This window comes from Triticum dicoccoides, chromosome 1B, assembly GCF_002162155.2.
Source record: "Triticum dicoccoides isolate Atlit2015 ecotype Zavitan chromosome 1B, WEW_v2.0, whole genome shotgun sequence".
In the NCBI taxonomy this organism is placed as follows: domain Eukaryota; kingdom Viridiplantae; phylum Streptophyta; class Magnoliopsida; order Poales; family Poaceae; genus Triticum; species Triticum dicoccoides.
Window position 1 is genome coordinate 653469860 of NC_041381.1, and position 26589 is coordinate 653496448.

A 26589-nucleotide genomic window follows, 5' to 3' on the forward strand; every position below is an offset into this window, starting at 1 on the left:
GCCACATTATCCTGTCTACAACATGGCAATAGCCACAGTGTGTTCACAGTCTATTTGCCACAAAAACATACTATCCATGTGGCAACAGATACAGTTGATGTGCAGATTAGATGTCATCTAGTGCAATTTGTTGCTGAAACTGCAGTGACTACCGAATTACTAAACTTTACCATTCCTACAGTGTGGCAACTATCACAATCATTCAGGAAAATTAGTTGCCACGCAGAAAAGCATGTTTGTGTCAACTACCATAGTCATTCAAAAAATTAATTGCCACATAGAAAAGCATGTTTGTGGCAACTACCATTGTCATTCAAGAAATCAGTTGCCACATGGAAAAGCATGTTTGTGGCAACTATCACAGCCATTCAGGAAATTACTTGCCATACACTCGTGACATTTACTCAAACTACCACGTTTGCCTTCATACTGCAGTTTGAAAAACAACTAACTAGATCTAGGGTTCAATGGCAACTATAGTGACTTGAAATTCATCCCGAAAATTCTCCCCGAACTGATCGCAAACACCAATTCGAAGCAATGCGCAACTATGAGACCGGAAAACAACGGCCCAATCCCAAGGCACAACCAGTGTGTGTCTCCGGACAGGCAGAGCCACACCGGCGAGACCTCCGCCGCGGCGACGACGAAACTGCCCAGTGCCACCGAAAACGGCAAGCACATGACACCGCCGTCGGCGCGAACACCGACGCATCGCCGAATCGCCTGAATCACTACGAATCTCGAGCGAAGCATCGGACAGGGAGGGGACGGGAAAAAGCAGGCAAGGATTGTGAGAGTGGGAGCGAGCATTACCTTCAATCTGTAGGCGCTCCGGCGAAGCCGCTCCGGTCCGACGAGCACCACCGACGGCCGCGAACACCGTCGACTCTTCCGCCTCTGCCATCGCCTTCTCCCCTCGTCTTCTCTCCCAATGGTATGAAATGCGAGTGTGCTTGTGCGAGTAACTGCGGGGATGAGTGAATGGAACCGTGAGGGGGAGGTGGGCGAAGTGGGCGACGTGTTTGACGTCAACCACGGTCGGCGTGTGGCGTGCGGGCGCATAGCAGTTCCACAGCACGCCCCCGAGTGGCAACCGCTGACCGCGGGAGGGCAACCAACATGCGGGCGATCTGTGTTACATACCACACACTTGCTTTGTCCTACGTGGCACAGAAAATCGACCATATTGTGCCAAGATTTGTGCATCAAGTAGTGGACGGTGATGGATGCGTGTGGTCGAGATGGTGAACGCCCACACGTGTGGGCGTTAACATTTCCGAATTTTAATTGTTGTAATCTATGAATCTTTCTCGTTGGTCCTTGTCACGGAAACATGTACTCCCTTGAGAATTTGATTTGCCGAGACCCGCTTGAGAATTTGATTTGAACAAGGTCCTTTCCAAAAATAGCTGCATGCATTTCTGTTTTTCAAAATGTTCCAAAGGACAGCGGGTGCTTTTAATTAACTTGCTCTTTTTTGGAGATTGAGACAAGGCCCTTCAAGATGAAGTTCCAACAGCTCACGGAGATCGGTGCAAAGCCGAGCTTGATGGAGGCCTAATAATGCAATCCGAACCTCATTGGACTTGAGCAGATGAAAAGCCTATGATGCGTGTTATTCCGGTCGTGGACCGAACATACTATTTTAAGTTTGTTAAGTTGTAATCGTCGAAACCTGGTGCCTTGGTGGCTTTATTAATTTAAAGTCGGACGCTTCTAGCATCTACGTTCCAAAAAAAAACCTCATTGGACTTGGGCAGATGAAAAGAAAACGTGAGCTTGACTTTGGGAAGTGGTACATATGAATCCATTTTGAAAAACACATTTTTAAATGATAAAAAAACTGAAAAAGGTTGCACTGGTACATCTTCATGTTCTATGTGAGTGCATAATTTCACGGAAAAGTAACTTTTTTTGTGTCCCGTACAGAAGAGACAAAAAATTGTGTCGTGAAACACTTTTTAGAAACAGTAAAATTTGTCTTTTCTTCGGAGACAAAACAAAAAGATGTTTTTTTTATAAAACTTTGTACCGCGCACACACGTTTGCAAACATGTATATGTGAAGTTTTCTTTTGAATATTTTGACATTTTAAAACGTATTTAAGATGCATTTTTTGAAAAGTGGGTGCACATGCCCATGTGTGCAGGACGTGCCCTCTCGCTTGACTTTTCTCTAGACAGCAGCTCAGGCAGGAGCCAGCCTCATGGTGAGATGGGTAATGATTTTATAGCGATATTTGATTTTTTGACGGAAACTGTAGGAGATGCTCCTAGAAGAAATTTTATTAAAGGAAATAATGTTAGTACAAAATAGGTACACAATACTAATAAGGAAAACAGAAAACAAAGAAACAACTAGGGAAGGGCACGCAACCAACCTAAAAAGTGGTTGCCTATGCTTCTCCTTGACCCTATATATGCACAAGTAGGTCAATGGTTTGATGCTCAATCCTATGACACTAGGTTAGAAACTTAAAGTGAAATCCAAATTTGTAATTAATCAACTTAGGTCATAATTGTTACTAAAGTGCACTTGTTTATATTTGTTATTGCACGATACAAAAGAGTGCAAGTTTGTGTAATTCATGTGCAAGTTCTCAATATGATATAATTCTTGCATATAACACAAAGTTTAATTCTAAGTATTTATGATTTGTTCATATTAAGCATAGTTGTATAATGTTAAGTCTATTTAATTTCTTGTTTTCTTTCACTCCCATAATTCATTACTTCTTGGAAAGAAAATGCTTTTTTGTTTTTGTTTCTTTGTTTTTAGGGTAATATCAATGGCCTTAATCAATTCTACTTTAGAATAACACATGTTTTTGTTTTTGTTTTGTTTGAATAACACATATTTTTGTTTTTGTATATGTCTTTGTTTACTCATAAAAATATCTAGCTTGACTTTTTTTATTTGCTTGTGCAAATGTTCCTAGCTCTCTTATTTGTTATTGTCTAGTTGATTTGATGTTGCAATCTTGTGACACCATCTTTTATTTGGAACTTATAATATAACTAATTTTTCTAGTCATAACTATTCTTGAAGTTGCACTAGTTTACACTTATTATTTCATAGCACAGAAGAGTGCAAGTTTTGTGTAATTCATGTGGAAATTTTGATTATATTATTGTTGCCACATAAAAGAAAGGACTTTAACATAAGTCTTTATAATTGGTTCTTGAGTGTATAAGAGCATCTCCAGTCGTTCGGCCCCCCAGGGCGCATAAAAATCGCCCCCTGGGGGCGAGCCGGCGATTCTTTAGGCGCTGGGGGCGGTTTTGCACCCAGTCGTCGCCCCCAGCTCGCCCCCAGTCGCCGATTTTGGCCCACTATTGAAGCCCCATTTCGGCAAAAAAGGCCCATATGGTCGAGAATAGGCCCATATTCGGCGTGGTTCGCCGTGGCTCGGCGTTCAATTATCAACATAAATATTTTTTTATCACATATTTCATCACAGAAATTTCAAATACTTCAACAAAATAGTACAACAACAAATAGTTCAATACAAATTATATGATTCAACAAATAAAAACTCATATTTCATCACATGTCGCGCCCGGTGTCGCCCTTGAGCCTCCATAGGTGCTCTATCAGATCTTGCTGCAGTTGATGATGCACCTGTGGGTCTCGGATCTCCTGACGCATACTGAGATAGGCAGTCCAGGTTGCCGGTAGCTGGTGATCAACTTGGGCAAGAGAACCCTGCCGGTGGTATGGTTCAGTGTCAAACACTGGCTCTTCCTGCTTGCTCTCAATGATCATGTTGTGCAAGATGACACAGCAGGTCATGATCTCCTACATTTGATCTTTCGACCAGGTCTGAAACGGGTACCGGACAACAGCAAATCGAGATTGGAGCACACCAAATGCCCGCTCGACATCCTTCCTGCAAGCCTCCTGAATCTTCACAAACCAGGCGTTCTTGCCTCCAGGCACAGGGTTTTTGATGGTCTTGACAAATGTCGACCATCTCGGATATATGCCATCAGCTAGATAGTACCCCTTGTTGTACTGCCGCCCATTGATCTCGAAGTTCACCGGAGGAGAATGACCTTCAACAAGCTTGGCAAAGACAGGAGAGCACTGCAACACGTTGATGTCATTGTGAGTTCCTGGCATACCAAAGAAGGAATGCCAAATCCAGAGGTCCTGTGTGCCCACCGCCTCAAGTACCACACTGCAACCGCCTTTGGCGCCTTTGTACATCCCCTGCCAAGCAAATGAGCAATTCTTCCATTTCCAATGCATGCAGTCGATGCTTCCAAGCATCCCAGGAAATTCTCTTGCTGCATTCTGTGCTAGGATCCGAGCAGTGTCTTCCGCATTGGGTGTTCTCAAGTATTGCGGTCCAAACACTGCCACCACTGCCCGACAGAACTTGTAGAAACACTCTATGCTGGTGGACTCGTCCATGCGCCCATAGTCGTCATGTGAGTCACCGGGAGCTCCGCAAGCATCCTCATCGCTGTTGTGCATTTCTGGATGGAGGTGAATCCAAGTTTGCCGGTGCAATCCATCTTGCATTTGAAGTAGTTGTCAAACTCCAGGATGGAATTCACAATCCTGAGGAAAAGCTTTCTGTTCATCCGATAACGGCGCCGAAATGTTCTGTCGCCGTGAAGTGGAGCATCGGCGAAGTAGTCGGAGTAGAGCATGCAGTAGCCTTCGAGACGATGCCGGTTCTTTGCTTTCACCCGCCCCGGCGCCGAGCCACCTCGCCGCGGCTTTTCATTGCTCGCCAGCAGCTAAGCGAGGGTGGCGAGCACCATGAGATGCTCTTCTTCCTGGATGTCGGCCTCGGCTTCCTCCTCCAGCAGTGCGGCGAGCACTTCCTCGTCATCCGAGTCCATCGCCGAGGCAGGCAAATCGCCGAACACCTTGCGCATGGTGGGCGTGCACCCGTCGCTAAACCGCGCCTCCGCGGCCGGAAAGGGCGGCCGGAAACGCCCAGCTGGTGCCGGAGGGGCTGTCGCGGCGAACCTATGCTTTTTTTCCGGCGGGGAATGGTTATCTACCGGTGAAGGGCGGCGGGGCGGCGCCGGGATATACCTACTTGCGGCCGAGAGCGCGGGGGGTGGGAGGCGGCCGGGGAAGAAAATCTTGACTTTTCACCTGACGGCGTGGGCCAGCCGCGCTTTTCCCTTGCGCCGGAGCCCCCAAGCGCCCCCCAGCGCGCCGGGTTCGGCCTGCGGCCGCCGGCTTGAAAAAAGGGCCGAACCGGCGTTTTTCGTCGTCCTGGGGGCGCGACTGGGCTGTTTTTTTGGCGCCGGCGCCGAAAAAGTGGCCTGGGGGGGCCTGTTGGGGGCGCGGCTGGAGATGCTCTAAACCACGGCAGTTCTTGAGTGCAAACCATGGCGCCAGCAGTACCTTGACCCCACGCAACCCTAAGAAGGACTTTAACATAATGTGTAATTGAATGGTGTATCTTGAGTGTAAAAACAATTTCAAACTCAAACTCAACCGATAAAGTAACAGCTACTTTCTTTTCAAACTTGACTTGTTCCCTCCCGATACTTAGATTCTTTATTGGAGATGGTCCGGTTTCTAATTAGTGTAGGTGACAATTTTTTTGAAACCTTCTCAATTTTTCACCTCAATATATTGATGTCATATGAGGGCACCATGCCAAGTTTCATGTTTTTTCAGACTTCCTTCACATTTTTCATTATAAAAAAAGAACCTACATGTTCAGGATCGAGTCTTAATTAGCACCCAGATGTTTGGAAATCCTTTCCTTTTCCTGGATAAGACCTAAACATTGACTAAAGAACACAAATAGGTTTTTGTAACCTAATTTTGCAACAACGACACAAATCGTGCATTTGTAGTTCAAATTTGAATTATATGCACTAAATGCTTAGAAATGCAATTAATGACTTAAATATAGCAAACATACCCCAAACAAATCAAAATTTTGCATTCGTCATGTAATGGTGCATCTTGAGTGTACAAAAAAAATTGAAGCTCAACAGATGAAGTAACTGACATGTAGATGTTTGAACTTCATTTCCTTTTCTTAGATAAGGCCTAAACATAGAATAAAGACCACAAATAAAAATAATTCACCAAATTTTGCAAAACATTTCATGCACTTGCAGCTCAAATTTGACTCATTTGTCATTCTCAAAAAAGGAAAAAAATATAAGAGTAGTTAAGGAGGTCATGCCGATGTCATGCACGTGCTCAAGTCTTGTTTTCCGGTTGATCGATTTGGACGCCGTGCATTAGTTGTGACCTCGCTTGTGCTTAATTCTTGTCTATTGATCTGACGACTGAAACAACAAGAAAGAAGCAAGCTCTCTGCTCCCATGGTGTGCTTCTTGTAACCTACACCCTAAAACGTTTTGGCAGCTTAAATTCAAACTGCCAAGATATCTTGCATTACATTTAGGAACAGAGGTACTAGTATCACGTATCAAGTTCCCCTATTCCCGGAGTGTGCGAAGCAGCTGATGCAGCGTGGGAGCAAATCTGGTGACATTCAGTCTGATGTCCTGCTCCGCCCAGAAGTAGCGCTTTGCACCCTGCCAACCCTGCTTGTGTACCGAGTCCGGGTCACTTACCGCCGGGTGGTCCTTGCCGTACTTTTCATAGAGTGTGCTCTCCTCGGCGCTGATGAAGTACTGGATGTGTTGCACCATCACCGCCTTGGCCTGATTGCCGTAGTAATGCAAGGCCTCGCGCTCCAGGCCCAACCCCACCACCTGCAGCAGCACCGCGTTGGTGCGCAGGAAGAAGAAGTTTGTGAGCGCGGCCCCGTGCACACCCATCAGCACGTCGCACGAGTCCACCGCCCGGGCGAACTCCTCGAGCCTCATGTCACGGCTCGGCTCCATGACCAGCAGCTCGAACCCGGCTGCCTGCACTGCCGCAGAGACCTCCGGAAGGTTGACGAACTTCCTGCTCTCGCCGCGATTGATGAGCAAGAGCCGCGGCTTTGGTTTCTCCGTGACAGTGCCATTGTCGTTGGCTGCGTTCTTCTTACTGGCCTCCTTGTACGGGATTCCTCGGCTCTCCGGCGGAAGCGAGAAGACCTCCCGGATGTAGAGGCGAAAATCTAGCAATGTGTAGTTGTGCGGCGTGCGGGTTGGGTCGATGTCGAGGTCACCATGGCTGCGGAGGCCGACTATGATGTGCGGGTAGCAACGGACGCCGGCGTCCTTGTTGAAGTCGACAATATCGTAGCGTGACAGGTTGGTGAGGATGAGACGATACTTGTCCACGAACCACGGCTGGAGCTCGGTGACAAGGAACTGGACCTCGCCGTCGTAGGCGCGGGTGGTGATAAAGAGCGGGATCAGGACATCGCTCAAGTCGTGCCATGGGTTGCCTATGATCCCATTCATGGCGAAAACGACGGCAGGGACAGCGTGCCGTGAGGTGCACTCCGGCGCCACCAGGGACTGCGCGGCACTCAGGGTCTTGACATTCACCTCGACGATGTCCCCGAGGTTCTTGCGGGACTGGTCCTTGATGGCCCACTCCGGGCCGTCGGTGCCGCGCTCGTCGGCTGGCGGGACATAGAGGACGGTACGGTTGGCGCCGATGGCACGGGCGTCTCCGATGATGTCGCAGATGTCGTACCTAGGGTCAGAGAGGTCGCAAATGGGCTTCCCCGGAGCACCTGCATGCACGCGGCCGATTCAGAGATGAATGAAATGGCATTCGAATGGAAGCAAGCTAAGCGCAACCTACCATGTATGACGTCTCCATCGAGTTCTTGACGAATGAGCTCTTCCTGCATCTTGTCATTAGTATCATTTTTTACTGTTTGGCCTAACTGGTCCCTTCTTTCCCCATCATTATTGGCTGCGTCGTCCTTCTCCCAGTTATCTATGTCATGTACTGCAGTTGTCAATGTTAGTATGCCAATCAACAAACAAAATACCTAGGATTTGGTATATGTATCTACTACTATGAATTTGGTATAATCGCATTCATAGTTTCATACACATATCTACTACCCTGATACCTATATATGCTATATAACAATATGACCCGACACGCAGTAGTAATTGATATACCTTGAATAGAATTATTAGGTGCCAAGAACGCTGGAGGAGAAGAGATCCTGGCATTTTGCTCGCCCGATGTGGACTGCAGAACGACTACACAAATACGAAGAAGCAAGCATATATTATTCTAAAGTAAATCATGTATATAAATAAACGACTCACAAATTTTAGAAAATATATGTGATCCCGTTTTGAGACTAGAAAAACTCCGTGAGCGAATCTTGTAGCTTGTTTGGCAGTACTGCCCAGCGCTAAATTTCAGTTAGTACTCCCTTCGTAAAGAAATATAAGATCACTTAGAGGGAATACTAGGTAAGTATGAATCGAGGGCGGATTCTATAGGAAACATCGGAGAACTACACACCACGCAAACATGGGCCCGCAGCACATAAACAACTAGTGTCAAAATAATGGACAGAAAGAGAAATATATTAGTGGGGAGAAACCAAAACATGCCAGTACTAAAGGAAATAAACATGAGAGGAAAGTGGAGTTAGGACCCGAGGCGGCTATTCGGATCTCAAGCTCATGTGAGATTGAGTGAACAATAAAATCAAATAAAAAGGAAAAGAAATCAAAAAGTTCTGATTTTTTTTGTGGAAACATTGAAAAATGTTTTGATAGCTTGCAAAATTTTGTCACCAGATGATATTTGTGGAAAATATGGCAAAAATAATTGAAGCTCCAAAATGATATGTTCAAAAACAATTTTTGAGCATTGATTTTTTTGCCACGTCATTGCAGGATGAAATTTTGCAAGCTATATTAAAACTTTTGTCAATGTTTCACACAACAAAATCAGATTTTTTTTCATTTGATTTTTTTACTGTTCATCCGAGCTCACATGAGTTCGGGATTAGAACAACACTTTCGAGATCGAACCTCAAACAGAAGAGGTTGCATCATATACCTACCCTATCCCACTACAAAAGATCTTAGATAACTGACAACAGAAGAAGATAACCACTACTAAGTACCCCTTCGTTCACTATTCTAAGATGTTCTAACTATTTTCTGATTTGGATGTGTATACACGCATTTTAGTGTTTCTGTTCACTCATTTTAGTCCTATATAGTCTATAGTAAAATATCCAAAACATTTTATATTTGTGAACGGATGGAGTACTAACCAATGTCATTCGTGGACCGGGACGGGCCAAACACCACGGTGGTGTGGAGCACGAGGATGACGATGAGAGCAAACAGGAACCCAACCACGGCCTGGCGGCGGTGAGCCAACGTTTTCGCCACGCCCTTCACCGCCTGCGCCGGTGCAGAGAACGAGTTGGCAGCCATCCGGTCGCCGCCCTGACCGGCTTACGGTCGCTTCTCCTTCCGTCTCTTGATCTCTTCTCTCCCTCTGGTCCAACTACATTCTAAATCTACGTGTTGAGTAGCCTCTTCTTCTCTCCCTTTGGTGTAACTACATTCTAAATTTGTGTTTAGTAGTCTCTTCTTCTCTCCTTCTGCTCTAACTACATTCTAAATCTGTGCGCTGTGTAACCTCTTTTTCTCTCCCTCTGCTCTAACTACATTCTAAATCTGTGCCCTGGGTAAACTCTTATTCTCTCCTTCTGCTCTAACTACATTCTAAATTTGTGTCCTGAGTAGCCTCTTCTTCTCTCCCTCTGCTCTAACTATATTCTAAATCTGTGTGCTGGGTAGCCTCTTCTTCTCTCCCTCTGCTCTAACTACATTCTAAATCTGTGTGCTGGGTAAACTCTTCTTCTCTCCCTCTGCTCAAACTAGATTCTAAATTTGTGTGTTGGGTAACCTCTGCCTGTGGCGCATATGTGGAGTATGTGTTTATATACACGCAGCAGGCTGTTTGTTTGCGGGCGCCTATGCAGCGTCCTAGTGATCTCCATGTGCGTGGTTGCAGACTTGTAGTAGTAAGAGGTTTAAACTAGGAAGGGTTGGGCGGTGAGCCCGCATGGGCGCACCTAGTAGCTTCGTCCTTACTCCTGCAAGTCAGCGACCTGGATTAGAATACTGGTAGTACACGAATAGTATGGCAAACGGCTCTCTGTTTGACGATCAGCTGGCGCGGTTAATTGCAATTAGACAAGTGATGGGACCCGACCCGAGGTGGTCAACCCGCCAAACACGCCATTAATAGGGCATGAGAACCCCGAGGCCATCGCTAGCAACGTGCGCCGATCCGATCCGATACCAGATGCAGAAGCCAACCAGCTGTGCCGTGCCGACCCTATGCAGAGGTGGGTGCGGACTGGTGTGGAAGGATCTGGGACGACACCTCGGACGTCGGGTCGGTTTGCATTACTTTGGCCCTGTTTGGATATTCTAACATAGTTAGAGTTAGAGTTACTTTCTAACCCACTCTAACCCAAATAAGCACCTCTCCATCAGGATAGTTGGGTTAGACGGAACTAACCCACTCTAATCCTCCCTATTTGGATACTTCTGGGTTATTTGAGCCCCTAACTAACCCAAACTAACTCTAACCTCATGATCCAAACAGGGCCTTTGACTTGTGATGACCAAAGGCCAATGAATATGAATTCTGCAGTCATTGGCTGAAGAAACGTAGTAGTACTACAAAGATTCATGCATTGGCTTGGATTTCTCATGTGAGAGTACACTCATCTTGCGTATTCTAAAAAAAAAGAGTATACTAATCTGATGGAACACACATACTACCTCCGGTTCTGGTTTATTGGACCCTGTCAGAAGAGATAGAGAGCGAGGATTGGCATAATCTGCTGGATCCATTATTGAGCGTTGAGAACGAGTATATACTGAGGGCTGGTTTATTGGTTCTTCTTGTATTTTGTGTCAAATTTTGACCTATGATTTACCTAACACATGTTAATGCATGTTACAAAAAATAATATCATTGAAAACTACGTTCAAATACGAATCTAACGATATAATTTTTGGTGACATGCATTAATATTTTGTTAGTTAAATCTATGGTCAGAATTTGGCACAAAATCCAAAGGGAGCCAATAAACCAGGACGGAGGTAGTACAAGACTTGAAGGGCAAGACGCCTCCTAGAGATAAGATGGAAACAAATTCTATCTAATCCCGGACAATCTCTAAATGCCAAACCTCTAACATCCCACCGGGATTGTAGCGGTAGCGTTGCGAACAACGGAAGCATTGCGGACAATCAGGCTGGAGAGAATAGCATCCGATTGGCTGACATCCCCCTGCAGTTGCAGCGGGAGCATCATGGGCGGTGTCACATCGCGGACGCGTGGACTGTAGAGGAAGCCGACGAGTTGCCCAAGCGAGCTGATAGCCCTTTGTGCCGTTGTCGAGGTAGCCGAAAGCATGGGTGGTGTAGCCGTGGTCGAGGTAGCCGTGCAAGGTAGTCGTTGTCGATGTCGAGTCAGGGTAGCCAGTGTCGAGGGAGTCGCCATGGAGCTGCGGGCGTAAAGAGGCGTCGAGTTAGTCATGTCCACAGTGGCGTCGAGGTAGTGGTGAGCCGGGAAGAAGACGGTATTGATGAGGCGTCGCGCCGGGTTTGCCAAGCCCGGGGACACCGGACACGGAGTGAACGGAGGCACATGTCGGTGTTGCCAGCACCAGACATGCGTAGATGGACAAAGACAAAAGTTGATGAAGTGTCGCTCCAAGCTTGCCAGGCCCAGGGACACGTCGTGGACGATGGCACGCATCGGTATTGACATCACCGAACATGCAGAGCCGGGGACCTGCAAAAGATGTACGCTATGTCGGAGGAGTCGGAGGGGTTAGCGGAGGAGGACTCAACAACGGTTGCGACGCCAGTTGGCGTGGGGCCGATGTCGCCGACGATGTTCAGAGTAGACGAAGTGGTCGGGGACGATGACGGCGACGTTGGCGATGAGCTGGTGCTGGACGAAGATGAAGGGGGTGGACGGGCGGCGCGACTTGGGTGAGCGAGTAGCAATGGAGTCAAAGAAGAGCGGCAGCCGGGCCCGGGCAGCTGGGTTAGGAGCACAGCGACGATGCTCGAAGTAGGCGAGGAAGAACCTAATAGCGTGACGAATACCAGCGCCGACAGTGGCGTTCTCGCGCGAAGGAAGGCTACGTGACACGTACCACAGGGAAGTCGACGCACGACGACGGCGTAGTGGACCGCGTGCCGCGGCGCTACGGCCTAAAGCGGCAACGCATCAGCAGCATACTAATCGGGGCGTCGACAAGAAGACCTCGCGTGGCAGCAGGGACCGCGTGATACGCTCGCTACGGCCCGACGGGGCGACACCGCGGCAGCGTGAGGGTCGGTTCAGCATGGGTACAACCTAGAGCGGACGACCTCGAGGCGGCGGTGGACCGCGGGCCGCAAAACTATGACCCAAAGGGGCGACACAGCGGCAGCGCGCGGGTCGGCGCAACCATAGGGACGACCACGGCGGCGGCAGGGATAGCATGCCACGATGATACGGCCCGAAGGGGCGATGCAGCGGCAGCGCGCAAGTCGGTGGAGTGGTGAAGAGAACGACAGGGAGATGGCGCTGTCGCCTGACGAGGCGACGCAACGACAACCCGATGCTCGATCGATGGAGGGGCGCGCTGTTATCGAGAGTTGTCTTCACTGGACCTTCGGAGGGGCACGCAGCTGACGGGCCAGATCAGTCGCATGATGCAAATGTGGCGGATCACAGGAGGGCGGGTGATCAATTGGGTCACGCGCGAGGTCGGGGACGCTGGTCGATGGAGGCGGGGTGGTGGTGGAGTCCGAGCTGAAGCCGGCGATGACGGCCGGTGGGAACGGCGTTCAAAACGAGCGGTCAATGCGGCATGGACGCCCAATCGGCCAGGCCCGAACTGCGAATGCAGCGCCATACAGAGATGACCGTCCAAACACGGTGGAGATGGTGGATGATGAAAAAACCCAGTCAGAGTAGGGCGGCAGACGCACGGACGATGGACGTGAGGGCGGCGTGTCACGCAAGGCCGCTGGGTTGAAGTGGAGGCAGGTGGGTCACGCCAATGTCGGAGTAAAGACGCGCTGGGTCGACGGCGACGATGCGCATCACAAATAGATCGTAGATCGAAAAAAAAGAGAAGCACAGATCAAGACGACCAGTGGGAGAGAGAAACCCTGATCAAAAGATCGAAAAAAAACTCTTGAGGGCAGCCGGTCAATAAGACCAGCGGACGAACCCTATGTACGGGCGGCGCGGCCCCCGGCAGCGATCATGGAGACGGACCGCCCCGGGGGTGGCGTAGAGCGGAAGCGGCGGTGACGACTAGGGTTTAACGGTTAGGTTGATACCATGTCAGAAGGAATAGAGATGGAGGATTGGTATAATGCGTTGGATGTATTATTGAGCCTCGAGGGCTAGTATATATTGAGTAAGACTTTGAGGGCAAGACGCCTCCTATAGATATAGATAGATGAAAATAATTCCTATATAATCCCGAACAATCTCTAAATACCAAATATATTTCTAACCGCCCTCTTAGTATTTTGTGCCAAACTTGGACCATAGATTTAACTAAAAAAAATGCATGTCACCAAAACTTATATCGTCGAATTTGTATTTAAACATAGTTTCCGGTGATATTATTTTTGTTTACATGCATTAACATTTTGTTAGTTAAATCTAACGTCAAAATTTAACACAAAATGTGAGGGGACTAATAAAATAGGACGAAGGTAATACTGGCATGGAAAAGGCTGTAACCAGTATTTCCTGGGGTATTTTCTCCGTTCGAAAGTACTTAATGCTCTGATAGATGTATCTACTAGCACCAAAAAACGTCTAGATATTTCTGCTTGGGTGTCATCTAATTCCGGATGGAAGGAGTAGTATTTAATGAATCTGAACCGACAATGAGCGAGAAACTGAAAGGTTGACACAGTATCAATAATTCAGTTGCAAGCATTTGATTAAAAAAAGAGCAGCCCGATGCATATAGCTCCCGTTTGCACAGTGTCCGAGGAAAGGCTCAACCAGTTTGGGTCTATAGTACGTAGCATTTTTCTTGTAAGTGCCTGTTTCCAGGACTTCAACACATGAGGCTGGTCACAATGGGGAGGAACTTAGGAGTAACATCACACACTCTAATACAACTTTGCTCATGTGACACGTATTTAGTGAAGAGAGAGGTGCTTGTGGTAACTAGCTAAGTTACCGGAACATCACACACTCCAAGAAACAATGAGTCTATAACCTAATAAATACATCGTTGCATGACACTACATAGATGTTCCTACTCACTATGATGGTAGTAACATAGTCTAGGGAAGTGTGAAGTTACTAGCTTATGTTTTTGCCCATTGTGACCAGCCTGACCTCATAGTTATAAGACAACAACTTTACCACTGCTCCAGGGCTCCCTTTCTTACAAGCACTTGATTCCTTGATAAAATCCGTTTGACTGAAACCAATGGACACATGCAAATGGTTAAGCTAAAAATAATTTTCCAAGAACCATGAGCAAGCAGAATACTTTGGAACTGGTACTCCCTCCATTTAGGTGAGTAAGTCATCTTAGGTTGTGCACCGTGATCAAGGAGGAGGAGAAAACGAGAGAACTTAATGTTCATTTGCTAATTAATAGCATTGCATGCAATGAACTAACCACTGCATGTCGTGTTTGGTAGTCTCAAGTCATTAAAAGCATGCACACCCCACATCTCTTATTGGTTGATATGTCAAGAAACAAGAAACGAGGTAAAATTTAATGCACCGCGCCTAAGTGTTTTGGGATTATTTGGTTTTCGTAAGATAACTTATACACCTAGACGGAGGGAGTACAACAAGTCTGAATGCTCCAGACAACCAATTAAAAAAGCAGCACGTGAAAGGAGGGGAGAACAATACAACCCATGTGTAAAGACTAAACGGAGTTACTATAAAAAATCATTGTGTGCACTGTGCTCTTCAAAAAGTAAGGGAGAAGTACATCACAGAGTGCAAGATTATAAACTGAAGATCTGAATGAATTTCCATGAAAGTTGTGCTCTTCAGAAAGTTTGCAGGATTATAAACTGAAGTTTTGCGCAGCGCAAAAAAAAAAACTGAAGTTTTGCTGGAATCTCCGTCATGCAACAAAGTTTGATCTTGGAGGACTTCAATCCGAAGTCCAGAGCCTGTACTAACCAAGCAAAAATCTTGCAGTTAAGTGGCAGACCAACACTCCCAAATGAAGGGGGCAGCAGCAGCAGGGAAACGAACAAACATTGCCTTCCAAATTTCAGACCTTCTCGACACTCTGCTTTTGCAAGGTGCTCAGGCACTTCGGTGCAAAAGCCATGCATCACCCCGCTTGGGTGCAAAAGGGGATTTTCAATCGCTCAACATGGGATGTGGGGTTAAACTCTGCGAGGCCAGGAAATGAAACATGAACTGTTCGATCTGAATCTCCATCACCACGTACGGCCGGCCCTGATGCCCACAAACTCGATCCCTGAAGGAAAAGATGAGACACCAAACCATCATTTTTACACATAATGTACTCTGCTCTGTCTGTCTTACAGGACATCGCATAGGAATTTTTCATGATTGTGAATTCGTAACCAATGTATTGCAATTTATATACAGCATCTTTGAGCCACGATGGGTTCGTGCAGAGATGAACGAGAAATTACAGTGAAGAATATTACTCTTTGTCGGGAAAGAAAAGGTGAAGAATATTAGAAAGGTTAAAAAAGATACTTTGTACCAAGCAGTAGCTACTAGTTTATCAGGGAAATTCAGTGCACCAAACATTCAAAAGAACTGTACAGGCACTTGATTATCAGAGAAGCCCAATCGACTGAAACCGATCAACGCATAAGTTTGTTTCTGCAGACGGTATGAGAAAATAATTCCATCCAAGCACCATGAACAAGCAGAAAATTTCAGACATACTCCCTCCGTCCCAAAATATAAGAACGTTTTTAGCATTAGTATAGTGTCAGTATAGTGTCAAAAACGTTCTTACATTCTGGGACAGAGGGAGTAAGTAGTATCAGAAGTCTGAATGCTCCAGTGTCCAGGCAGTACATGAGGGGGCAACCAAATGAAGTTTTAAAATTTATCATGTGCATCGCGCTCTTCAGAACGTAAGGGAGTGGTACATCACAGAGTACAAGATATTTTTTTGCGATAGCACAGAGTACAAGATTACAAACTAAAGTTTTGCAAGAATTTCACGATTGATTTAGTGCAGCTGACAAACCCATTGTGCAACAACAAAGAAACTAGTTAACTCATCGTGATCGCAGAAATAAGTTCAGAGTATTCAGCAAAAGACATCCATGATTACAGTTCAGAAGAGTAGTAAAATCTTACATGTATCGGGATAATTTAACAACACAAAATTCTTGCATGTACCACAATAATTACGTCATAAATGTATCAGAAGAACTAAACTTCTTCATCTTTGTTGAGAGGTATATAAACAAGGCACTGAGATGCTGCTTAAGATCTTCCTCGCCCAGGTTAACAGTCCAGAGCTCTCATTATATGGGTTGCAGCACACACACTGGCTCCTTCAGAACAATAATGCTTATTCTGCAGTTGTGTTCTTTGCAAACCTTGCCCACTTCACAACCACAAGTACATAGACTTGATCGTACGCCTCGTCAAAGAACCGGAAGAAAGCAATTCTCCATGTCCTCTTGAACAACAGTGCACAAAACACTATCCAGAGCCCCGCCACAAGTCCCAGCACAAGACCAAAATGAAAGGTCAGTGGATCAAACTCTTGCTTGCTGCTTCCGAGATCACCATGGATAGAAGTACCATTTGCTGAACAATTGCTATGGAGAGGAGGCCCACAAAGTCCACTGTTGCCGATGTACATAATATATGGGTTGTCCGAATTGAGGGTGTCAAGTTGGCGGCCAGAGGGTATCCTTCCGGATAAATTGTTGTAGGATAGGTTCAAGGCTTCCAAAGATGTTAGACTTGACAAGCTTAATGGGATTCCACCGGAGAGCTTGTTCCCAGAGAGGTCAAGAGATACCAATGACTGCATGGCCCCAATCATGTTTGGAATTTGTCCACTCAATTTGTTCGATGATAAATTCAGATTCATCAGTGCAGCAAGGGAAGTGATGTCTGTAGGGATTTCACCTGTCAAGGAGTTACCTGATAAATCAATGCTCACAAAATATACAAGTGTTGTACCATATAGAAGTTGTTGTCCTTTTATAACTACTGACAATATTTCTCTGAGGTGACCAGCCCCTATATCGATCGGGCCGTCAACCTTTGTGGCTCCAATATACCCATCTTCCATATCCATGAATTCCTTTTGTACTTTTGTCATAATTGTTAGGTTCAATAGGTACCAAGGTATTACACCTGAGAAATTGTTGCATGATAGATCCAAGTATTGAAGGGACCTAGGTCTTGTTATGTCAGCTGGAATATTATCAGAAAACGCATTGTGACCCAGAAGCACAAAACGTAATCTCCCCAGATCTCCTATCCATGTAGGCAAGCTTCCAGACAACTTGTTCCATGCAAGATCCAAGAACTCCAAAGTTGTGTTATTCTGCAAAAATGTTGGTGAAAGTGCAACTACCCCTAGGTGGTTTTGGTAATTTCTAACAACAATAGCTCATTGAGCTAACATCATTCCAACATGAACATTTCAGGAAAAGCTCAATGAATGGCATGCCATGGATAAGGAGAGTGGATCCCTCAAAATACTAAGGATAAAAGGATTGGCTCAAGCTCAAAAGCTCAAGACTCTACATTTTATAGTTTAATGATCCAAGATCACATTGAGTCTATAAAAAAAGCCAATACTATCAAGGAGGGATGAGGTGTTGTTTAATGAGTTTCTTGCTCCACAGTGCTTAGTGATATGCTCCAAAAACCCTCAACTACTTTCTCATATCCACATATGACCCAAACCAAAAGTCAAACTCGGCCCACCGATTCTTTCTACCCGACGCCACCGAGTTCAGATGTCATAACCACTGCCACAAACCCTAGGCAAATCGATCTCACCGATAGGGATCTCAGTCTCACCGAGATAGGATTGTAATCTCTCTGTTTCCCTTCGTAACGTTTCGGTCTCACCGAGATGAGCGATCGGTCCCACCGAGATTGCAATGTAAACTCTCTGTTTCCTTTTCGTAACATTTCAGTCTCACTGAAATGAGCGAACCGGTCCCACCGAGTTTACCTGACCAACTCTCTGGTTAGCTTATTACCAAAATCGGTCTCACCGAGTTTGTGTATTCGGTCTCACCGAGATTACGTTATGCCCTAACCCTAACCATATCGGTCCTACCGAGTTGCATGTCGGTCCCACCAAAAATCCTAACGGTCACTAGGTTTACTAAATCGGTCTGACCGAGTTTGTTGATTCGGTCCCACCGAGATTGGTAAATTGTGTGTAACAGTTAGATTTTGTGTGGAGGCTATATATACCCCTGCTACCTCTTGAGCACTGCGTTGGATTTCCCCGAAGAGGAGAGGGTGATGCAGTAAAGTAGCGTAAGTATTTCCCTCGGTTTTTGAGAACCAAGGTATCAATCCAGTAGGAGATCACGCACAAGTCCCTTGTACCTGCACAAAACAATAGCTACTCGCAACCTACGCGATTAGGGGTTGTCAATCCCTTCACGGTCACATACGAGGGTGAGATCTGATAGAGATGATAAATAATATTTTTGGTATTTTTGATATAGAGATGCAAAGTAAAAAGTAAAAGGCAAAGTAAAAACAAAGCAAGTATTAAAGTAATGGAGATTGATATGATGAGAATAGACCCGGGGGCCATAGGTCTCACTAGTGGCTTCTCTCAAGAGCATAAGTATTCTACGATGGGTGAACAAATTACTGTTGAGCAATTGATAGAATTGAGCATAGTTATGAGTATATCTAGGTATGATCATGTATATAGTCATCACGTCCGAGACAAGTAAACCGAAATGATTCTGAATCTACTACTATTACTCCACTCATCGACCGCTATCCAGCATGCATCTAGAGTATTAAGTTAAAAATAGAGTAACGCCTTAAGCAAGATGACATGATGTAGAGGGATAACTTCATGCAATATGATAAAAACCCCATCTTGTTATACTCGATGGCAACAATACAATATGTGCCTTGCTGCCCCTTCTGTCACTGGGAAAGGACACTACAAGATTAAACCCAAAGCTAAGCACTTCTCCCATTGCAAGAACTACCAATCTAGTTGGCCAAACGAAATGGATAATTCGAAGAGACTTGCAAAGATAACTCAATCATACATAAAAGAATTCAAAGAAGATTCAAATATTATTCATAGATAAGCTGGATCATAAACCCACAATTCATCGGTCTCAACAAACACACCGCAAAAAGAAGATTACATCGAATAGATCTCCACAAGAGAGGGGGAGAACATTGTATTGAGATCCAAAAAGAGAGAAGAAGCCTTCTAGCTACTAACTATGGACCCGTAGGTCTGAGGTAAACTACTCACACTTCATCGGAGAGGCTATGGTGTTGATGTAGAAGCCCTCCATGGTGGATGCCCCCTCCGGCGGAGCTCCGGAACAGGCCCCAAGATGGGATCTCGTGGATATAGAAAGTTACAGCGGTGGAATTAGGTTTTTGGCTCTCCCTTTGATCTGTCGGGGGTACATAGGTATATATAGGAGGAAGGAGTACGTCGGTGGAGCAACAGGGGGGCCACGAGGTAGGGGGCACGCCCGGGGGGGGGGTGGAGGGCGCGCCCCCACCCTCGTGACCGCCTCGGTTGTTCCTTGGAGCAGGTTCCAAGTCTCCTGGATCACGTTCGGTGAGAAAATCACATTCCCGAAGGTTTCATTCCGTTTGGACTCCGTTTGATATTCTGTTTCTTCGAAACACTGAAATAGGCAAAAAACATCAATTCTGGGCTGGGCCTCCAGTTAATAGGTTAGTCCCAAAAATAATATAAAAGTGGAAAATAAAGCCCAATATAGTCCAAAACAGTAGATAAAGTAGCATGGAGCAATCAAAAATTATAGATACGTTGGAGACGTATCAAGCATCCCCAAGCTTAATTCCTGCTCGTCCTTGAGCAGGTAAATGATAAAAAAGAATTTTTGATGCGGAGTGATACTTTGGCATAATTTTAATGTAATCTTCTTAATTGTAGTATGAATATTCAAATCCAAAACATTCAAGACAAAAGTTCATATTGACATAAAAGTAATAATACTTCAAGCATACTAATCAAAGCAATCATGTCTTCTCAAAATAGCATGGCTAAAGAAAGTTATCCCTACAAAATCATATAGTCTGGTTGTTGCTCTATCTTCATCACACAAAGTATTTAATCATGCACAACCCCGATGACAAGCCAAGCAATTGTTTCATACTTTAGTAATCTCAAACTCTTTCAACTTTCACGCAATACATGAGCGTGATCCATGGACATATCACTATATGTGGAATAGAATGGTGGTTGTGGAGAAGACAAAAAGGAGAAGATAGTCTCACATCAACTAGGCATATCAACGGGCTATGGAGATGCCCATTAATAGATATCAAGGTGAGTGAGTAGGGATTGCCATGCAACGGATGCACTAGAGCTATAAATATATGAAAGCTCAACAAAAGAAACTAAGTGGGTGTGCATCCAACTTGCTTGCTCACGAAGACCTAGGGCACTTTTGAGGAAGCCCATCATTGGAATATACAAGCCAAGTTCTATAATGAAAAATTCCCACTAGTATATGAAAGTGACAACATATGAGACTCTCTATCATGAAGATCATGGTGCAACTTTGAAGCACAAGTGTGGTAAAAGGATAGTAGCATTGTCCCTTCTCTCTTTTTCTCTCATTTTTTTATTTGGGCCTTTTTTTATGGCCTCTTTTTTTTTCCGTCCGGAGTCTCATCCCGACTTATGGGGGAATCATAGTCTCCATCATCCTTTCCTCACTGGGACAATGCTCTAATAATGATGATCATCACACTTTTATTTTTCTTACAATTCAAAAATTACAACTCGATATTTAGAACAAAATATGACTCTATATGAATGCCTCCAGCGGTGTACCGGGATATGCAATGAATCAAGAGCGACATGTATGAAAGTTATGAAGGTGGCCTTGCCACAAATACAATGTCAACTACATGTTTATGCAAAAAGCAATATGACAAAAGTAATGTGTGTCATATGAACGGAACGGTGGAAAGTTGCATGGCAATATATCTCGGAATGGCTATGGTGATGCCATAATAGGTAGGTATGGTGGCTGTTTTGAGGAAGGTATATGGTGGGTGTATGATACTGGCGAAAAGTGTGTGGTATTAGAGAGGCTAGCAATGGTGGAAAGGTGAAAGGGTGCGTATAATCCATGGACTCAACATTAATCAAAATAACTCATGCACTTGTTGCAAAAATTTAGAAGTCATCAGAAAACCAAAGCACTACGCGCATTCTCCTAGGGGGATAGATTGGTAGGAAAAGACCATCGCTCGTCCCCGACCGCCACTCATAAGGAAGACAATCAATAAATAAAATTGTGCTCCAACTTCATCACAAAGCGGTTTACCATACGTGCATGCTACGGGAATCACAAACTTCAACACAAGCATTCTTTAAATTCATAATCACCCAACTAGCATTACTTTGATATTATCACCTCCATATCTCAAAACAATTATCAAGCATCAAACTTATCTTAGTATTCAATGTACTCAAAAGAAAGTTTCACATATCCTGAATACCAAGTATATTAATATTAAGCAAATTACCATGCTATTAACGACTCTCAAAATAATCTAAGTGAAGCATGAGAGATCAATAGTTTCTTTAAAACAAATCCACCACCATGCTCTTAAAAGATCTAAGTGAAGTCCTAGAGCAAAAATTATCACACTCAAAAGGTATAAGTGAAGCACTATGAGCAAAACTATCAAACTCAAAAGATATAAGCGAAGCATATAGAGTATTCTAGCAAATTCCATTTTGTGTATGGCTCTCTCAAAAGGTGTGTACAGCAAGGATGATTATGGTAAACTAACAATCAAAGACACAAATAATACAAGACGCTCCAAGCAAAACACATAACATGTGGTGAATAAAAATATAGCTCCAAGTAAATTACCTATGGAAGTAGACGAAAGAGGGGATGCCTTCCGGGGCATCCCCAAGCTTTGACTTTTTGGTGTCCTTGGATTATCTTGGGGGTGCCATGGGCATCCCCAAGCTTAGGCTCTTGCCACTCCTTATTCCATAATCCATCAAAAGAATTCACCCAAAACTTGAAAACTTCACAACACAAAACTCAATAGAAATCTCGTGAGCTCCGTTAGTGAAAGAAAACAAAAAACTACTTTAAGGTACTGTAATGAACTCATTGTTTATTTATATTGGTGTTAAACATACTGTATTCCAACTTCTCTATGGAATATAAACTATTTTACTAGCCATAGATTCATCAAAATAAGCAAACAACACACGCAAAACAGAATCTGTCAAAAGCAGGACAGTCTGTAGTTTTTTCTAACTAACGCAAACTTCTGGAACTCTAAAAATTCTACCAAAATATGAAGTACTGGAAAATTTGTCTATTGATCATAAGCAAAAAGAATCAATGCAAAAGCACGTTTCTGTGATTTATTGAATTTTTTCTTGTGAGCACAAAGTTTCTGTTTTTCAGCAGAATCAAATCAACTATCATCGTAGGTTACCCTATAGGTTCTACTTGGCACAAACACTAATTAAAACATAAAACCACATCTAACCAGAGGCTATATGGATTATTTATTCCTAAACAGAGTCAAAAACAAAAAACAAAAAATAAAATTGGGTTGCCTCCCAACAAGCGCTATCGTTTAACGCCCCTAGCTAGGCATAAAAGCAATGATAGATCTAGGTATTGCCATCTTTGGTAGTCGGAGAGGATGATCTCCTCTCTATGGCATTCATTCTTCTATTTAAGGTAAGCACATGGCCATTGATGGAAGAGATAAGATTAAGCACGTTACGGAAGTTTGTCTCTACACTAGACTTCATCTCTTTAATAATTTCATTTTGATAAAAGCACAAGAGAGTAGAAGATTCAACCTTATCATTCATAGGGTGCCCAAATATTGTTTTCATTTTTTCATAAGTATCTATAGCGTCCCTTTCAAGAAAACTTCCTTCAAAAATAGAATCTAAAACTTGTTTTAAAGAAGCGGGCAAGCCAATATAAAAACTTTTTAAGTAATCTTCAATTTGATATTGAGGCACATAGCTAGCACGAATCCTTAATAACCTATCCCAAGCATATTTTAAGGACTCATCAAGTAAATAGTGAAAAATTCTGGAGTCATCCTCATCAAAATTATTCAAGCTCTCATTGAAGACCCCGGTGGGTCTTATAGTGTCATTATTCATGAGCTTAGAGAGGATAGATGGGTTGTCCAAGGCACTAGAGCTCGGGAGAAAACCCTTAGTTCTTTTTGACTCGGCCATGGCAAAGGGAAGGCAAACGGAAAGGAGAGGAGGAGATTGGGAAAGAGAGGGCGAATAAAACGGCAAGGGTGAAGTGGGGGAGAGGAAAACGAGAGGCAAATAATGTAATGCGAGAGATAGGGATTGTGATGGGTACTTGGTATGGTTGACTTTTGCGCAAACTCCCGGCAACGGCGCCAGAAATTCTTCTTGCTACCTCTTGAGCACTGCGTTGGATTTCCCCGAAGAGGAGAGGATGATGCAGTAAAGTAGCGTAAGTATTTCCCTCAGTTTTTGAGAACCAAGGTATCAATCTAGTAGGAGATCACGCACAAGTCCCTCGTACCTGCACAAAACGATAGCTACTCGCAACCAACGTGATCAGGGGTTCTCAATCCCTTCACGGTCACTTACGAGGGTGAGATCTGATAGAGATGATAAATAATATTTTTGGTATTTTTGATATAGAGATGCAAAGTGAAAAGTAAAAGGCAAAGTAAAAACAAAGCAAGTATTAAAGTAATGGAGATTGATATGATGAGAATAGACCCGGGGGCCATAGGTCTCACTAGTGGCTTCTCTCAAGAACATAAGTATTGTATGATGGGTGAACAAATTACTGTTGAGCAATTGATAGAATTGAGCATAGTTATGAGTATATCTAGGTATGATCATGTATATAGGCATCATGTCCGAGACAAGTAAACCAAAATAATTCTACATCTACTACTATTAGTCCACTCATTGACCGCTATCCAGCATGCATCTAGAGTATTAAGTTAAAAACAGAGTAACGCCCTAAGCAAGATGACATGATGTAGAGGGATAACTTCATGCAATATGATAAAAACCCCATCTTGTTATCCTCGATGGTAACAATACAATACGTGCCTTGCTGCCTCTTCTATCACTGGGAAAGGACACTACAAGATTGAACCCAAAGCTAAGCACTTCTCCCATTGCAAGAACTACCAATCTAGTTGGCCAAACGAAACGGATAATTCGAAGAGACTTGCAAAGATAACTCAATCATACATAAAAGAATTCAGAGAAGATTCAAATATTATTCATAGATAAGCTGGATCATAAACCCACAATTCATCGGTCCCAACAAACACACCGCAAAAAGAAGATTATATCGAATAGATCTCCACAAGAGAGGGGGAGAACATTGTATTGAGATCCAATAAGAGAGAAGAAGCCTTCTAGCTACTAACTATGGACCCGTAGGTCTGAGGTAAACTACTCACACTTCATCGGAGAGGCTATGGTGTTGATGTAGAAGCCCTCCGTGGTGGATGCCCCCTCCGGCGAAGCTCCAGAACAGGCCCCAAGATGGGATCTCGTGGATACAGAAAGTTACGGCGGTGGAATTAGGTTTTTGGCTCTACCTTTGATCTGTTGAGGGTACATAGGTATATATAGGAGGAAGAAGTACGTCGGTGGAGCAACAGGGGGGCCACGAGGTAGGGGGGCGCGCCCGGGGGGGGGGGGGAGGGCACACCCCCACCCTTGTGACCACCTCGGTTGTTCCTTGGAGCAGGGTCCAAGTCTCCTGGATCACGTTCGATGAGAAAATCACATTCCCGAAGGTTTCATTCCGTTTGGACTCCGTTTGATATTCTGTTTCTTCGAAACATTGAAATTGGCAAAAAACAGCAATTCTGAGATGGGCCTCCGGTTAATAGGTTAGTCCCAAAAATAATATAGAAGTGGAAAATAGAGCCCAATATAGTCCAAAACAGTAGATAAAGTAGCATGGAGCAATCAAAAATTATAGATACGTTGGATACGTATCAACCCCTCCACCTCCTCTTCATTCGTGGAGAGAGCCATCAGAACAAACCTACACTTCCAACTTACCGTTTCTGAGAGAGAACCACCTACTCATGTGTTGAGGCCAAGATATTCCATTCCTACCATATGAATCTTGATATCTATTCTTCCCCAAGTTGCTTTCCACTCAAATCTTCTTCCCACCAAATCCAAATCCTGTGAGAGAGTTGAGTGTTGGGGAGACTATCATTTGAAGCACAAGAGCAAGGAGTTCATCATCAACACACCATTTGTTACTTCTTGGAGAGTGGTGTCTCCTAGATTGGCTAGGTGTCACTTGGGAGCCTCCGACAAGATTGTGGAGTTGAACCAAGGAGTTTGTAAGGGCAAGGAGATCGCCTACTTCGTGAAGATCTACCGCTAGTGAGGCAAGTCCTTCGTGGGCGACGGCCATGGTGGGATAGACAAGGTTGCTTCTTTGTGGACCCTTTGTGGGTGGAGCCCTCCGTGGACTCGCGCAGCCGTTACCCTTCATGGGTTGAAGTCTCCATCAACGTGGATGTACGATAGCACCACATATCAGAACCACGTCAAAAACATCCGTGTCTCCAATTGCGTTTGAATCCTCCAATCCCTTCCCTTTACATTCTTGCAAGTTGCATGCTTTACTTTCCGCTGCTCATATACTCTTTGCATGCTTGCTTGAATTGTGTGAAGATTGCTTGACTTGTGCTAAGATAGCTAAAATCTGCCAAAGACTAAAATTGGGAAAAGGATAAGTTTTTAATGGTCAAGTAGTCTAATCACCCCCCTCTAGACATACTTCTGATCCTACAAGTGGTATCAGAGCTTTGGTCTCCATTTGCTTTGATTTCCATAGCTTTTGGGGGTCATAGCCTTGGTTTCAGAACCTAGGAGAGTATGGCATCTAGCGAGGGAAATTATCACAGTAGAGGTCCTTACTTTGATTGTACGAATTTTGCTACTTGGAAGCATAAGATGAAAATGCATATTCTCGGACATAACCCCGCCATTTGGGCTATTGTGTGTATTGGCTTGCAAGGTGAATTCTTTGATGGGAGAGAATCGTGTTGGGGAACGTTGCATAAAATAAAAAATTTCCTACGTTCACCAAGATCAATCTATGAGTTCATCTAGCAACGAGAGAGAGAGATGCATCTGCATACCCTTGTAGATCGTGTGCGAAAGCGTTCAAGAGAACGGGGTTGAGGGAGTCGTTCTCATCGTGATCCAAATCACCAGAGATCCTAGCGCCGAACAGACGGCACCTCCACGTTCAACACATGTACGGTCAGCGTGACGTCTCCTCCTTCTTGATCCAGCAAGGGGGAAGGAGAGGTTGATGAAGATCCAGCAGCACGACGGCGTGGTGGTGGATGCAGCAGGGTTGCGGCAGGGCTTCGCCAAGCAACTACGAGAGGAGGAGGTGTAGCAGGGGA

General features: G+C 44.7%; 1 protein-coding gene and 1 pseudogene across 2 annotated transcripts; both read right to left on the reverse strand.

Moving 5' to 3' along the window:
- Window positions 1–6038: 6038 nt before the first annotated feature.
- On the reverse strand, window positions 6039–9796 carry LOC119349412 (beta-1,2-xylosyltransferase XYXT1-like). Of its 2 annotated transcripts, XM_037617442.1 has the most exons (4): window positions 9152–9796; window positions 8031–8114; window positions 7702–7851; window positions 6045–7630 (listed from the first exon to the last, which is right to left on the reverse strand). In XM_037617442.1, the coding sequence occupies exons 1-4, from the start codon at window positions 9315–9317 to the stop codon at window positions 6432–6434; spliced, it is 1599 nt and encodes a 532-aa protein (XP_037473339.1). In that variant the 5' UTR covers window positions 9318–9796; the 3' UTR covers window positions 6045–6431. The 2 variants fall into 2 exon arrangements, with proteins under 2 accessions (XP_037473340.1, XP_037473339.1); XM_037617443.1 differs by lacking the exon at window positions 8031–8114 and having other exon boundaries at window positions 6039–7630.
- Window positions 9797–16393: 6597 nt separating this feature from the next.
- The window catches only part of LOC119350802, a 30962-nt pseudogene continuing 20766 nt past the window's right edge, over window positions 16394–26589 (reverse strand).